General features: G+C 44.6%; 1 protein-coding gene across 1 annotated transcript in view; it reads right to left on the bottom strand.

The window, feature by feature from the left end:
• LOC144784018 (SCO-spondin-like) overlaps positions 1-16,784 on the bottom strand; it is a 1,726,865-nt gene that overhangs the window by 1,642,488 nt on the left and 67,593 nt on the right. Inside the window, exons 8-11 of the mRNA XM_078662721.1 lie at positions 14,990-15,075; positions 14,414-14,542; positions 10,421-10,583; positions 6,729-6,969 (exon numbers count right to left, since the gene is read on the bottom strand). Coding sequence (XP_078518847.1) covers positions 6,729-6,969; positions 10,421-10,583; positions 14,414-14,542; positions 14,990-15,075 — 619 coding nt within the window. The remainder of the gene's footprint in view (positions 1-6,728; positions 6,970-10,420; positions 10,584-14,413; positions 14,543-14,989; positions 15,076-16,784) is intronic.

Raw genomic sequence — 16,784 nt, 5'->3', positions numbered from 1 at the left:
ACATACACACAAAACATCTGACATGCTGCACTAGCGACGCGCACTACCCCATGTCAAATAATGGAACCACACGCCCTCTTGCCTAATCAGAATATGGAATACAGGGGAGGTTGGTGCGCTATGGTAGAGGGGGGCTCAACAGCATGATCCAGCACGCGGGCTTTGCCAAACTCCAGGGCAGATAAGCAGGCACACAGAAACACAATTCCAGGAATGAAAACAAATACATACATACAACCACATGCCATTCCCAGCACAGAGACAAACACACAGACTTAAATTCAGAAATACTAACCTGAGGGAGGCAGGCCCACGATTTTCAACACTCTCACCTATCTACAGCAGCCAGGGACAGACCCACGAGGTTCCACCCAATCGGAAGCTGGAATAGGGTTGAAACTACCGAGGCAGAGTGCTGGATCGTGCTATTGGGCCTCACGTCACCACGTCCACCGGCCACCACTGTTCTTACGTCCCTTTGGCTCCAGCACCCTTCCGGCCGGCCTCCTCTGACATGTCCGTGATCAACCCACATGTGTCTTGATTGAGAGCCGCGCTTCCCCCTTCTGGTTTGGGCTCTGAAGCTCGGACCTCCCACTCTATATTTCTACCGCGCTATAATCCTAAGTGGTAGAGCAGCTAGTGCTTAGCATTGACACCCTTAAGAGGAGTATTAGAAGAGGTCAGCAGGCCCAGCTCCATGATCCCGGATCTGGGAGGGCAACGAAGAAACATGGGGTTGTCTAGCTTCTTCCCAGAGTCTTAGGGCTGCCTTTGGGCATGCTTAATGGCCTTGTAGTGGTACGAGTAGCATATTCTACCTATTGCCAGGATTATGCCTATTCGTTTTACTCTGTATTACTGGGGATTTGTACCTACTTGCTTTATCTCTTCTGTTGTGCCTTCGCTCTGCATCCCCCTGCTCTTCTGTCCACCTAAATCTCTGCTTCACCCTATTCTCTCTCCACCTAACCCTTCTCTCTATCCACCTCACAGTCCTCACTCTCTCTGCTTCACCCTCTGCTCTCTCCACTTCATCCTGCCCTCTCCCTTGTGTAGCTTTCTCCCTCTCTCTGTCCCACCTCATCCTCTTTCCTCTCACCTGCCTCTCTTTCTGCCTTCCTCTCATCTCTCTCTCAATCCTCACCATCCGCTCACAGTGCACCCTGTCTCTCCTATCCTCACCATTCTGTCTCCACCTCACCTTTCCCTCTCAACATCACTCCTCTCTCTCTCTGAATTTCTCTCCTCTCATTCTCCACCTCGTCCTCCCTCTCTGTCTCACTATCTTCTATTTTCTACCACACACCTTTCATGCTATCTCTCATACCTATCACCTTCCACTCTCTCTGCTTCTCCCTCCCCTCTCTCCACTACTCCCACCTCTCACTTCACCTCACCCATGACTCTCCACATCACACCCTTCTGTCAGCCTCACTTTCACTTCTGAGGCATTATGGAGTAACGGTTTTGTGTATGTAATGGAATTGAGCTGCTGCCGTACAAGTGGTTTTTCTTGAGTGAACGCGTGGGAGAGGAAAAGGGAGAGTGAGTGAGTGAGTGAGTGAGTTTGTGTGTGTGTGTGTATGTGTTCATACCCTTTACTCCTGTTCCCCTGTACCTGTTCTTCACTGGCAGCTCTCAACATTTTGAACAGCGACAGAGCTACAATGACCTGGGGTCCATATGTATTTTAAAGAGATAGTAACGTTTTAAAGTTGTGGATAGTGCCTACTTCAGAACATTTACTGCAAATAACTGTGATAACAATTGGACATGCAAACAAAGTTGGAAACCTGAGCAGACCTGATGAACAATCATATGTGGGCCTGTTTCTTCTTCTTCATGCTTACTGAGTACAGCTTCAAAGCAGTGGCGGCTCTTCCATTATAGCGGAGGAGTGTCGACCCACTAAAATGCCCCCAGAAATGAAAAATAAAATGGTAATTAAGTTCATTTATTACTATTTTATTTTTCATCACCCCGATCTACACCGAGTGTCAGGACAGGGCGGGGCCTGCTGAGTGGCAGGCAGGGAGAAGTGGTGAGCAGAGGGCTGCCTGTGAACTTTTTAAAGTGTGCATGGCTCTTTGGCCGGACATCTTGCGACGGCCAGCCAGACATGCGCACTTTAAACCTCTCTATCCAGTTGTCTAAAGACTGCTAGGTTGGGAGCAACAGCAGGCCTCCAGTGTCCTCGGAAACGCTGACAGAGGCCACTCCCTCCAATCCCGGTGCGTCTCTTATGCTGGTTAACAGCATTAGAGATAAGATATGGTTGGTTAAGGAAGTTGGCTGGGGGCTTGATATCACAGAGAAGAAGAGGACCAGAGCGAGGAGGATGGCTGCTGCATGGTAAGTAACTTTGTACTTTATTTATTTATTTAATGTATTTCCCCCACTCTCCCCCTACTCACAGTAGTGGCAGTCACCACTGCTTCTAAGGTCGATGACTGGTCTTCTCAGTTGGTGGTTAGTTTCTCAACCAATATCTGGTTGTGAGTGGCTTGAGCAAAATATATTTTAATGGTACCAAAGAGGAAATGTACAACTGATGTGAATACCTCAAAACTGAATTGTCTCTCCTAAATTGTGAATGGCATAGTTTTGCCCCTCTCCCATTCTCTATCTCTATCCCACTAGTATGTCCTTTTCCCATCACCTTTCATTTCTAGCAACTCATGTATTTCCAACAAAGAGAAACGAACATGCTACCAAGTTCCTTATTAATTCTTTTGAGATGCCCCTTCCAATGGGTGTGAAAAAACACCTTTAGATTTTTCTAAAAAGGCCCCTCACACACCAGCCTAGTTAGTGGCATATTTCATCATTGGGGTTTCTATGTTAATCCATGAATGTCTGAAATGTTGCCCATACAGATACAGCTTATTCCTCACCTCTTGCTACCGAAAGAGAGCTATACATACCGCATCTACAGGTTTCTATTCCAGTACCTGAAAGACTATTTGAAATTTACAATGTTCCTGTCTAGTGCAGAAAGGACAATATTATGTGCTGGACCTAGACGTTATGTTATGTCTTTGAGGGATTGCCAGGAGGAGGGGAGAGGATAGGATGGGTGGGAGTGTGTGTTTGTTTTTTTTGGGTACTTGATAAATTGTAAACTATATAGAGTTGTTTCTTTTTTTGTATCTGGAGGAGTTTATGTTGTCTAGAATAGCTTTCCTGGCCTTCAAAGACATTATCGTATCGTATGTTTAGCATGCAAATTTGCACCAAAGCTTTATGATAGTCTCTCAAACTCAGAAACACTATGGCAGGTCTCTGAATGGTTATGCACAGTGCTTAATGTTAGCCGGTGATTTCCTGTGCTCAGTACCAGCACTTACTCATCAACAACCGCGTTTGAGCACCAGTTAAGGACACTCATTTTTAGTAGGCACAGATAGATTAAGAAATTCACCAAAGATCACAGGATTTTGTTGATGCCGAGACTCGAACCTGGTTCCCCAGCTCCGAGGTTGGCAGCTCTGGCCACATCCTCTCCCCGCTTGTTTAGGTTTCGACCTGGCGAGGGGCACGCAGTGCCCCTCCCAGATCGAAAACTTTTGTCTTCAGTAGGGATGTTTGGACCGCCTCTGTTTCCAATTGGCTAGCTCCATAAATGGAGGCTAGCCATTGGGAGACAGAGGCTGTCAATCACGCTTTCTTGCGAAAACGCGATTTGGGGGCATTTCTCGGGCTTTTTTAAGTCCCGCCCCTTTGTCCCGGGCCGTGCTGTGATTGGCTGCCGGCCCGGGACACCTCTGTGACGTCATTCCCCGGGCCGCGCTGTGATTGGCTGCCGGCCCGGGACCTGACTTGTTTTTTTTTTTTAAATACTGGTGGTGTGAAACATAACTATGGTTGCCACATTCCATGAGAAAAATACCGACCATCTGTTGTGTTTTAAGACCCTGCAATAGCCCGAACATGATACTAAATTGTACACTAAACAAAATCGTAACTTGACGTTGCTGCCTTTGTTACTTTAATTAACAGGGACCGTGAACGCAGCTTTGGTGCACATCTAAAATGTTGTTCTAATTACATTTGCTGTTTGAATTACGCACGGATTAAGGGTAAAAATACCGGCTTTGGGTGATTTTGCTTATTTTTGTACCAAAAGGGGAATTAAAAAACCGGCCACGTGGCAACCCTACAGGCGACGTATGAAGCTTGCAAGCTACATCCTTCCCTCACTCAGCATATATCACCTACTTGTCTTTTGACCCACACCCTCAATAGTTCCCTACATCCTGTAATCTCAGCACCCCCCCCTCTAGCATTTCTACTGTCACCTCACGTTTCCGCCTCCTTCTACTCCAAATGAACTACTCTTCCCGTCGTGCGCTGCGGGCTTGTTATTCTGTGACATCACGTGTTGCCGGATGAAGATGGCGGCACGCTGGAGCAGTGAGAATGTGGTGGTGGAATTCAGGGACTCTCAGGTGAGTTAGGGGCGGGCCTGGGACTTCAGGATAAGGAGAACCTACTGCATTGTGGCTTATGGAAGCCTTGCATATCCTCACACGTTTTCCATTTTAACTGTATTTAGTTCTCTCCTGTGCGATCTTATGTCACTCCCAGTCAGAGTTTGTAATGTGCAGTCTGTAGATTTTACGTGTGTGCGGTGAGACGTTCAAATGTTTGCGAGCAAAGGGAATGGATCATATTCGATCTGTTGTTTCTTCTCCATCTGCTGTGCTCTCAAGTTTAGAGTTTCTTCTGCCACCATTTACTGTTTGACTGTCTCTTCAATGCTCGATGTTGGCTGGGTCAAAAGTAAAGATGCCCATTTAGATCTCAGAGCGCCTCTTCTTACTGTTGCTGAGTACACGTTGTCTGCGGTGCTCCCGCCCTCATTTCACCTGTCCTTGATGTTTGGTCGTATACACGAAGAGCCTTTACAAACGAATTAGGTTTTGCCTTGCCCAGCCCGCGCCCGGACATTGACAAAATGTACCTGGACTGTGTTTTGGAGAGGTTTCGTTATTCATCTTAACTAAAACGTACTTTTTTTGTATATTCGCTTGCATTGATTCCTCTCTTCTCTGCGACTGCTTGAGCTTTAATGTTATTACATAAAGTATTTATTTCTTTCCCTTCTTCGCATTCCTCTCACCTCGCATCTCACCCCCACCCGTACTTCAGTTCTCTTTTGCTTTCTCTTCCATTTTCTCTTCTTACCTCACCTCATCACTCTTTCTTCCTTAGTCTCTTTCTTTCATGTATTACCTCTTCTCTTAAATTCCTTTATCTTTCCTGTATTCCCCGTTTAATTTTATTTCCCTCGTCTCCTTTCCCTCCCCTTGCCTCTCTGTTTTATTTCCATTACTTTTTCTGTAGTCGCTCCTCATTTCGCGTTGTTTCCTTTCAAATTTTTCTCTTCTTCCCATCCACACTTCCCTGAACCTAACTCCCAATCTCCTTTCTTTCCTGTAGGTGTTATCCTGTCTTCTATCCTTCCATCTTGCAGAACTTCTTCTGTCCCCTCTCTTTTCATTCATTCTTTCTCTCTCTCCTTCACCCTTCTACCCAACTCTTGCCTCGCGAACTCCTACAACCTCGTGTCATTTCCTTGTGCACAGAAGTGATCTGGTCTCTCCTGTGTTAGAGGGTTTTAAGCGTAGAAATTATTGAAAGCCCAGTGTGTTCACAATCAGGTGTCAGACTTCAGTGCCTGTCGGCGTTTTATACGTAGGCGCTACAGCAATGTATGCAGACGCTTGTTTATTTCTGCAGTGTTTCATTTATAAAGTGTTAAATGTAGAGGCAGACTCATTTTCTCAGCAGCTGCGTCCTTCCCAGTGGCTATAATATACTCAATATCAGCTTTGAAGCCAGCTCTTTTGGACAGTTAGGTGCTGAGTGTACGATCTGTCACAAGGGCCTCTGCCTCTGGAATTATGCGGCAAAGGAGGACCCAAATAAGCCTTAAGGTAAGGCTAACTCAATCAATTAGCAGAATGCTACAGCATATCATGTGACGGTATACGCTTGTTATTTTATCATTTTATCAAAGATGCAGATTATACAGTAGATTATGGTAAATTCACAGCTATACCAACACATAAATATAAATTTTGTCATTTACAATGCCAATAGCTCAAACTTTTCCAAAGGCGAAACCGTTGCATTGTAAATGCTTGTTTTACCATGTCGAAGGGTTTTGTCCCCAATTTTTTAATAAAAGAATGAGGAGCAATAATGCTTCTCTCAAGTGATAAACCCTAGTGGTGAGCATATTGGATCATGATAGTTGCCTATCAAATGTTACGCCTGAATAAGAAAATGGGTCAGTGTGGGCTGTTTTCTGGCCAGATATATGGAATCTTGGGACCTTCCTGTCCTTCCGGCCAGTGATTAAAATAAAGGACTTGGACTGTTAGTCTTTAGCTCTAGTTTTTGCATGTAGGTTACATAGATATCTAGTTACTTTTGCAGGGAGAGGCTGGAACTCATAATTGCTGATCTTCATTGTTGAAGCACATTAGTGAAAACAAATGATTTACTCATTTGGTGTCAATGTGCTAATTTTTTGGATGAATTACTTTCACTTCCATTTGTAGGCCTCTCGGTGCTTGGAATCCAATAATACTTTAGTATTGTTACTGGCAGCCCTATCCTCATGTTAGCCTGTAAAACAGGTTAGACATCTTTATCTGGAACCCTGAGGCATCCATCCCTACTAAAGGGGCAGTAGTGTAGGCCACAGAAATACTTACCATTGGTTGCACTTCTGCCGGGTGACAGCCCCCGGCGGGTACTTCAGTCGCCGGTAATAACAGGGACACTCCACCTCTTTCACACAGACACCATCCTCCAGGTAAAGCCCTGGTGGGCACTCGCAGCCGCTCACACAGTCGTCGCGACATGATCCCTGATCAGAAGTGCCAACCGTGGCACAGCTGGCGGGGCAAGAGGAAACACAGTCGGAGTACTCCTTGCCCCTTCCGCACTGCTTCTCTGAAAAGATAACACACAGAGCATTCAAAGAGTGCCAGAGAAAAGCCCAAGGTCAAACACAGCATTAATTGTTCAACTAGGAACTGCCAGTCCCAATCCCAGAGAGAGCTACAGCAGACAGTGCATTATATCACTGCCATTCCCATTCAGACAAAGAAGACTGGAATATGGGAAAAGAAGAAAGCATGAAGGTATCTCGTGATTAGTCAAGAAGATAGTAACTGAAGGAAGCAAGATGTGAGACTGGAAAGGATCCGGGTAGGGATCATTTAAGGGAATGAACATCTGGGGGACTGGCCAAGATAGTGAGTGGTTTATGGAGTGAAGAGGTGAGTGACAGAAAGTGTAGAAGAGTGAGGGTGAGAGGGATTAGGGGACCAGAGAGCTGGTGTGCAAGGGATCGAGTAGGAGACCGAGTGGGATTATGGTGCAATCTTGAAGTTGCTGAGACTGTCAGTAAGATAGCTCCATGGGTTAAAGCACTTCCGAGCTTTGTGCGCAGTCTTAAGGACACAGGTCTGAATCTCTGAAGGGCTGATTTAGGCAAATTTCTAAAGAAGATACTAGGGAGACAAACGTGAGGCATGTTAAGAAGACATGTAAATGAACAGAGAGCTTTGGAATACTCAGCAACTACAATGCAAATGATAGTGTAGGGTTTGTGCTGCAGCTACTATTGTACAGGTGTTGGTGTAGCATTTTTGTAAAATACACAAAAGGGAACCCCCTCTACTTCATGAACTTCAAATGTCAATGTTAGGGAAAAACCAAAGCTTTGGAAGAAGGGCCTACTATCCTGATTTACTTATCACACTGGGGAAATCGCACCGTGAGCAGGCCCAGGTCTGTAAATCAGGATAGTAGGACCTTCTTTCACAGCTTTGTGTGGCATGATTGTACAGCAGAGCTGGACCTGTCGGTTTGCTCTCCTAGGGTTGTGCAGATATTTCTGCAGTCCCTGTAGTACCGCTGTTTGTATTTTTAATAAAGTAGAAATATTGCTCTAACTACTCGATGCAGAAGGCTGTATAATCGCCATGGGGGAAACATCCTTTACAACGCAACTTTTACAACGCAGTGCCTTTACGACGCAACTTTTACAACGCAAACCATTACAACGCATTGCGCTGGGGGGCGCTCTAGGATAGGGAATAGGTTTAATTTACTATCCAACACCTTCCCTACTATCCACGGGGACTGGAGTTGGAATAGTAAATTAAACTATTCACTATCCAGCGCCCCAAAGCACTATGCGTTGTAAAGGCATGCGTTGTAAAAACAGCGTTGTAAAGGCATGCGTGGTAAAAGCATGCGTTGTGATGTCATACATCCTCGCCATGGTGCACAGGCATGAGCTAATGTGACCTGAATGCATAGTTTCACTGGTAAACATTTTTATAGATCTCTTTGTATTATAGCTGCATGAGCATCTATTGTTCATATACATGTATGTCCTGCAACAACTATACTGGAGATGCGTGAGGTTCTCATATTAGGCACCAGTTGTACTAAGCCAATTGGCAGAAGGGGTACACAATCTTCAGCACTTCCAAATACACGCAGCATGTAGGGATCATTCTACGTCATGTGTGCTCTTTAGGTCAAACACTATGCCACCTGATGGTTTTACACGCATCGGGTAACGCACGCTGGATTGCTAATCTAGCACTCTTATGACTTGTTTATGTACTCTTTCGATTGCCTTACATTGTCCTTCACCTGTATTTTGTACAATAAATTCTTCGTATTATGTGACTGGCCTTTCATCCTCTTGTAACACTTCGTGTTTACGGCCTACCTTAGTCTACTGCGTATTTATTTGAGCTTCTGGCAACACCTGTGAATTGTTCAGATATGTGGCCTTGAAGGAATGTCCCCTGTTGTACATTAACACAACATGGCCATGTACAGACAATTTATTATATCCTCTAGATTTATGTTTGTTTTGCATTCTTTGTTAAGATTGCGGTTTACTGTGCTGGGCGCTCATGGTCCTCTTTGACTGTCCAGTTAGCTCATACTCCATTTAGGTACTATACTGACATTGATAGTTCATGCCTCGTATGAGACACTGACTGGGAGACATAGGCCTATAATGGCGTGGTCACAATAGATATGCTTACCTTTTTCACCTTTCTATAACATCTTCAACTCCTTTTTCTTTTTCACTTTCCTCTTTTTTTCTTTTTTCACTACTGAGGATGTGTTATCATAGGCCTGGTATTTAAATGGAGTCTCTTATGTTTGAATAAATTAGTTCTTTGGTGATCACTACAATATATACTTTGGTCCTATTGCAGTCTATTAGATGTAGCTATGGTTCTTTTAGGTACTTCATTGATTCTGGATGGTGACACAATGTCTCACCTATCCGCTCAAGGTGCATCGCTGGTCGGATTGACTTTGTGGCTTTTCAAGTAACATTCCTCTTTGCAACAATTAATCCTTTTCAATGGTCCTTCCCCAAAGGGTTATCGGGCCTTGTGGAACAGTCTTTGGCTACAGACCTCTGCCTCATCCTGCTGGAGATTTTCGACCTCCATTTCAGAGACAAATTCTGAACGTAGACATTTTCACAGTGGATTTCAACCCAAGGCTATCCTATGACAATGCTCCCTCCTCTAACACCTCCAGCAGCCTAGCCCATTGAACTTTACCTTCTCAGAACACTTTTTCGCAGAATTACTTTTTAGTCCAAATGTAAGCTCTGACAGGGCCCAACCCTCTTCTTGTATCCGAACAGTGCTCCATCGCCGTTGGCCATATTTGTTTACTTTGACCCTCCCAGTCTTGTGCAATTAGATGTCTGTTGTCAGTGCTTTGATCTGTTAGGTGCTAGTTTTCACTAAAATCTTTAAAAATTCCTAATTTTGGTCCTACTGTATGGATTTTGGTGATTTTGGAGTCAAATAATGTAGTAAAAGTTACTCTACTTTTCTAGATTGCTGTTGGGTTTTTCTTGTGTTGTGGTTTCACTTTATTACTGTTTGCGTGCTGCATAAATACTTTACGCATTGACTCTAAGTGAAGCCTGAATGCTTTTTGTGCAAAGCTACCCAGAGGTACGCACAGATTAATTTAAAGATTTTTTGTGGTGGGATTGTGGCTGTTTCTGGACCAGGGCTTACACCCAAGTCAACCAACAACCCAACCTCTCACGTGCCCTTAATGCAGAGAAGCAGGTCTACAGTTTTGCAGCAGCGGTGAGCACATAATATCTTTATTCACAGAATGCACCAGCATAGGAAATGGACAATAATGAGATAACGTGTTCAGCTAACCTCCAGGCCAACATGATGATTTTGTCACTTTCAGGAGAGTGTTGAGTTTCCTTAGTTAAGAGTTAAGATCACTGATATCTAATACCAATCTGATCAGAAAGCAGCATCGTCTTCCTCACTCACATTACAAGCAGCGCTGGAAAATCAAAAAACTAGTTTAGGCTACGTACCACAAAACCCCAGCCTCCTCCAATTGATGAAAATGCGCTGCTGGGCGCACTCCCTGGCATAGCTGGCGAAGGAGTCACACACAGTGGCAGGACTTTTGTTGCCCCTGCCTACTTCCTGGCAGTAAGAGTACATACAGGTGTCATAGAAACCAGTTGGATCCACCTGGAGAGAGAAAGAGAAGAGAGAGAGAGAGAGAGAGAGAGAGAGAGAGAGAGAGAGAGAGAGAGAGAGAGAGAGAGAGAGAGATCATGTGACAACAAGCTTCTAACACCCGTCAAGAGCCCATTCCTTGGACTTAAAGTGTCTTACCTGGTAAAAAATGTATTTCTTTGCTGGGCTGCTCATGAACCTTTACTTGTGAAATATGTGAAATATGTATTAAATATGTGACAACAATTAAACAATTTATCTTCAAGAAATGGGTTTCATGAGTTCTAAAACTGTGTCTAAATACTAGAAAATGTCATAATAAATACATTTAGAGTTGTGTAAAGAAACCCGTCAAAAAGTATGTTCGTTAAAATTCTCAAATGAATTTACTAAAAGAGCAATGGGCCTCATTTATGAAAAGTGACGCATCGCTGCGTGAAAGCAGCGATACGTCACTTCTCAGTGCGCACTCCTTGCGACATACCTGATGCGTCATATTTACAGTATGACGCATCATGTCGCAAGGAGTTACAGATACGTCAGTATTTCTGACGTATCTGTAAGCGCAAAAGTGACGCATTGCTGGAGTGTGTCACAAAAGTGACGCAACTCCAGCAATGCATCCTTTCACATGGGGCAAGCCCCATGTGAAAGGGCTTGCGTCAGTCTTACGCCTGCTGTGAGGCAGGCGCAAGATTTTGACGCAACGGCGTCCTAGAAGTGACGCAGTGAAATCTCATAGATTTCACTGCGTCACTTCTACAATGCTTTTTGCGGGAGAACGCCCCCCCTGCATACATTGTACCTGGCGCAGGGGTTTACAAAGTGACGCATCTACCTAGATGCGTCACTTTGTAAATATGGTGCAACAAGGCACATTATTTACGCTGCTGGTGCGTCACAAAAAGTGACGCACCGGCGGCGTAAAAGTGACGCACGGCCTCATAAATGAGGCCCAATGTTCTTTTCAAGTAAGTTTCTTTTCCAGTTTCTGAATGGATATATTGATCTACTGGCAGATTGTTTCTGTCATGAACGGAAATTCAGTCTGATCAGTGCACACATTAATAATTTGGTCCTGAAACATACACTGAATACATTATCTGGTTTCACAAAATATACTGAGACATATTTTGTGGCAAAGGCTTAAATGGTTTAATCTTTTGAAAAAGTAATTTGATATCACAGAAAAAATAATATTGTTTGTTAACATCCTCTGTGTAATGAAATTAGCAGGTTATTTTTTATTCCTTGAAATTATGCTCCTAATGTAATGTTAGCAACCGCAAACCACAATAAGGCCATTCTAAAATCCTTTTGTGCAAATAATTATTGACTCATCAGGCAGTACAACTCAGTTTTATTTCAGTTGGTCTTAGACTGAAAGCTGACTTATTAACAAATACATGTACATATATATATATATAAAACCATTGAAATTCAGCAGTTATAGTTATGGTTATCGCGTGCCCTAAGGTAACTATAACGTACGTCCCCACTGTGCATAGTTTTCTCACCAATACCTTCACTGCAAATGTTGCAGTGATATTATCAATGATGTCAGATATGATGTCATGACTGATGCACATGTGAGGTAATTAGCAGTGCATGGCAAGGGTGCAAGTTATAGTTACTTGAGATAACTATAACTGTATCTGCTGGATTTCTATGGTTTTCTGTGTGTAAATTCTGAAACTAACTATAACGTCCCTGTAACCTTTGTTTTTCTTTTGCGAATTTCTACGTTTTTTTATTTCTGTTTTCTAACTATAGCGTCCCTGTAACCTCAGATTTTTTTTCAGTGAATTTCTAGTTGTTTTTCTTCATGTAAAGTGATATTTAATTATCATACATTAATCCAACCGCTGCGGTGCTTGGCCTTTGGCAGTGCATGGCGGGGGGCGGGGGGAATGTCTGCAGGGCCAGGCCTGCAGTCAGGCCCTGCAGCTGAACCCCCACATTCAGCAAACCCCACACCACGCATGTATTTCAGCCAGACCTGGCCATGTGGCCAACCCCCCAAAGACAGACAATCTGGGAGGGGGGCATGCAGCTCCCCTCCACAGGCCAATTTGGCCCGGGGACACTATCCTGTGGAGTCTGCCACATTGTTTTAGGGAACGGGGTAAGTGGTACCCCTCCTCAAGTGTTTTTTCGACTTGAGGACTACTTCCTGGGGTGCACTGGTGGATTTATGGGGGCTTCCAGTGCCCAGCTGTATTGTAATTGGAGAGGAGCCGCACAGTCCTCCTCCACGGGCCAATTTCTGGCCCCCTGGACCCCATCTTCTGGGGCCCAAATGTAGTAGAAGGGGGAGACAGGCATGCAGGCGCCCTCCCTGGGCCAATTTTGCCCCAAGGATCCCATCACCCGTGGACCTCCTCCTTGTCTAATGGGGAGGGGGTACGCAACACTCCTTCCCGAGGAGCTAGTTAAATACTAGCACGGAAAACTGGTTTGCATTTTTGGGGGGTTTTCCCATGGATCCATTGATCAGCCGTGAATACTATTTTTTACAAAAAGCTATTTTGGTGCCCCCACAGGCCCCGGGGGGTCAGGTATCCCTACCCTTCCCCTTTATCTTCTTTTAATGTTTTTTCTTGGATCTAAGCCAAGGCCAAGTCCAAGTCCCAAGATAGCTGCCACCACTTCCCGGTTTAATCCATGAGATCTGTTGGATCTGCTGACAGTCCACGTCCATAGATGTACATAAATATTGTGTTTTTTAATAACTCCAAAACTATGAATGGATTTCCATCAAATTAAAAAAGGTCTCTTTCTGGACCAAGAGCATTGCTTTCTGATAAATTTGGTGTACATCTGTTCAGCAGTTTGGGCTGTAGTCATGTTAAAATCCATATGGGAAATTGCATGTGCAAAACGCATTTTAAGACCCCCCCTTTTTCTCGGCCCCCACTTAATGAATCACTCTGAAAGTTTCCAGACAGCAGCTGATGTGAGTGTCAAATTAGTATTGAAACTATTGTGAAGATTCGTCAAACAGCACAAAAGTTATTAGCTAAACAAAGAACGCTTTTTCTATGAACACTAGGTCCTAACTATAACTCTATGACTACCTACTGGCGACCCTGCATCAAACAGCGAAAAGCACTGACAGGAACCTCTGAGATAGAGGTTTCTGCCAATGCTTTATAAATGACCGCCAGCTTGGCAGTCATGTATAAATTTGGCTGGTGGTCTACTCACTGGGACAGAATAATATACTCTGTTCCTCTGGTGTCCCCAACAGCAACCTTTTCCTTCCAGAGCGTGGACCCAGGCATCCGTCATTTGCTTACATACACGTCGACCATAGCCTTGTCTAGGTTCCCGAGCACCTGCCCGCTCACATCACTGTGAATAGTTTAGGCCTGCTAGTCCCCATCTATGGAGCCTAGAGCTGGGTCATTCAGAGATCTGAAGATCTGCCAATGTTGCAATAATTTCTACAGTGCAATGGCACTAGGAAGGAAGGGGGATTAAAAGGATGGGCCTGTGGGGAGGAGAGCCCTCCTGGGCACTGACTGAGCAGCCACCCACACCCTGCTCGGACAAAAATGAAGTCACCTAGAGCCATATAGCAAGTCCTGGTGGTGTTAAACCTTAAATCGCCTCCTGTGGTGTAGACCATTTCCACACGAGCTGAGACCCCACTCTATGGAAGGATTTCGGCTCTTCTTACTGGTCAACATGCGATAGCTCCTTTATAATGGGTGACCGTGTGAAGAGTGTCGAAACCGTGTGTCACACTGTGGTACTGTGTGAGTTGGAAAGCTTGGACTAAAGTGTCTGAGGGTGCCGTTTGTATGTTGGAGTAGAACAACCTGAGGTGCTGGACTTACCTTGGAGTGGCACTGTCTGAAGGAGTCTATAAGAAGCTTCCCGCATATGGTTTCAGCCTCTGCTCTCCCTGTGGCATGGTCAGCACCATCGCAGCTGTGCCCCAGCTCTGCAGCATCTTCACAGGGAACCTAATACAAGCGCAGCATATATCAGGGCTGAGTCAAAGCCAGTGACCTTCTCCCCCTGACCTCAAATCCTCTAGCTTTCATCCACCCAGTTTCCTCTTACACGCCGCTGAGTGGGTTACCTCTGACCTCCTTCACATTGAGTCACCCCTCGCCAGATCTGTCACCCTTCAACCAATCTCCATCCTACTCTTACCCCCACATTCCCACAAAGTACCCCCTTTTCATTCCCCGTCTGCCTTATCATTGCAGACCGTAGACCCCTAGAATGGAGGATCACAAGTTCTCCTTCTCTTTCAGATCTTTCTTTCTTTCACTCTCAGTTGCCTGGCAGTCCCTTTCTAGGCCAGTCTGTGTATATGTATACAGGAATCTCAAACACTCTCGCACTCACTTCTCACCATTGTCAGTGTCAGGGTTAGATTCTGGTGTTATAAATAGTATTTATACCTGAGAGCTGGACTCCAGGACTCTCCACGAATTCCCGAAACTTGCTGGATATGGAGATACCTTTCCACCAACCTGTGTGAAATCATCTGTTTAAAAAAAAAAAGCTACTTAAAAATGATGCAATAGGAAACAGCGAAACCATCTAAAAACGAAAAATTCTGTGCTTTAGATGTGGTATGAAAATTGGTTTCAACGACTTTATAAAGAACCAAAATGACCATGTATTTAATTTTACTGACAGCACTTTCAACATTACACTCAAATATTTTGTCTTACTTTACGCCACTCCGCATACATTTTTTTCATAAGAAATCTATGTTGCATACATGCCAACATTTGTCAAGCAGAAAGAGCGAGCTTTAAGAAATAATTAGGCATTTACCTTCAAGTTTACTTGTATTGAAGTGAAGACAATTTGAGGTGGAAGAAAGTTAAATGAAAGCCCTTTTTTGCTTTAAAAATCATGATTTTCCCCCCTGAATCGGGTTGGTAGACATGTATGATGGTAACTCGTGATGTCTATCTTGCTGACCAATGGGCGATGGTCTTAAGCTAGTCAACACGGCAGTGTGAGTTCCCTTGATCCAGTTCTCTCTAGAGAATTTTTCCCACCTGTCACAAAGCCATTTTTGTTCTTAAAAGTACTTTCACATAAAAAATGACAGGATTTATGACTGACAGGCCTCTTTATAGCTGACCTAGCTGGAGTAAATCCTACACAATAGACAGCAGTGAGCTTTTCAAGGCGTGGTTTCCCTTGAAAGTTGGTAAACGGCCACAAACATGTGAGCAATTAGCAGTCGCGACCAGTGGTGGCTCTTCTGCTAAGGCGGAGGAGCGTCGCCCCACTGCCCATGGAGTAGAGGCCAATGGGTGTTGCGCACCTGCCCCACACAATATGATGTTTCGTTATGTTCTGTTTGCAAAAAAAATGAAATTATATTAACAAAAGTTATTTCTGTTATTATAATTTTCTTTTCTTTCGGCCAGGTTGGGGGGGCTGAGACTCCCGTGATTTCCGGGACGAGGAGTGGTAGCTGCAGCAGTCCTGCCCACTTTGCATGTTCCCCACCAAGCTGCATTACATGGGGAACATGCCCGTCCCCCCATTCCCGATCTGACCGCCAAGACACGGCGCTCAGAACAATCACAACATTGCATTGCAGCGTTGTGATTGGCTTTGGGGAGGGAGCCTGTGTGCTTCCTGGTTCCAGCAGAGAGAGGAGATGGGACAACGTAGGAGAGCCCCCTGAGGAGAGATCCGGTGAGGAGGTAAGTGTTTTTATTTTATTTTGCAATAACCCCCACCTCCCCCCATGACCCTCCACTCTACTCCCGTTCCCTGCTAGCCGCTACTGGCTATCAGACACTATAACCTATGACCCTTTTTCAGCTGGGAAATGGTTGGAGTTTACACTAGTCTCCGACAAGAGTAAATCGATTTTTCTGGGTAGAAAGGCAAACAGAACATACCGAAATATCATGAAAGTGTGGGGGATTTGGTTTCTCCATATGGGGAACATGTTTACCAAGAAAAAAAATGTGCAACTGCAAAGAGGTTCTGCCTTTCTGCACTGCACAGTTTTACTGTGCATGCAATTCAGCAAAGTTGAATGCACAAAAAGTCACATGAATATTCCAGGAGTATGCATGGGAAGCTGGGACAGGAATTTTTCCAGGCGTACTCTAGGAAGGCTTTGTGGATGTTCAGCTCGTGCCCTGATTGTTTCCTCTCCCAAAGAGGAGGTTGGCGTTCCATCTTTCATGGCACTTTTACTGGGAGAACCAGTCAAAT

This window comes from Lissotriton helveticus, chromosome 10 (assembly GCF_964261635.1).
Source record: "Lissotriton helveticus chromosome 10, aLisHel1.1, whole genome shotgun sequence".
NCBI classification, from domain to species: Eukaryota; Metazoa; Chordata; class Amphibia; order Caudata; family Salamandridae; genus Lissotriton; species Lissotriton helveticus.
Note: the sequence above shows the minus strand (reverse complement) of the source record. Positions and strands in the feature narration are given on the sequence as shown.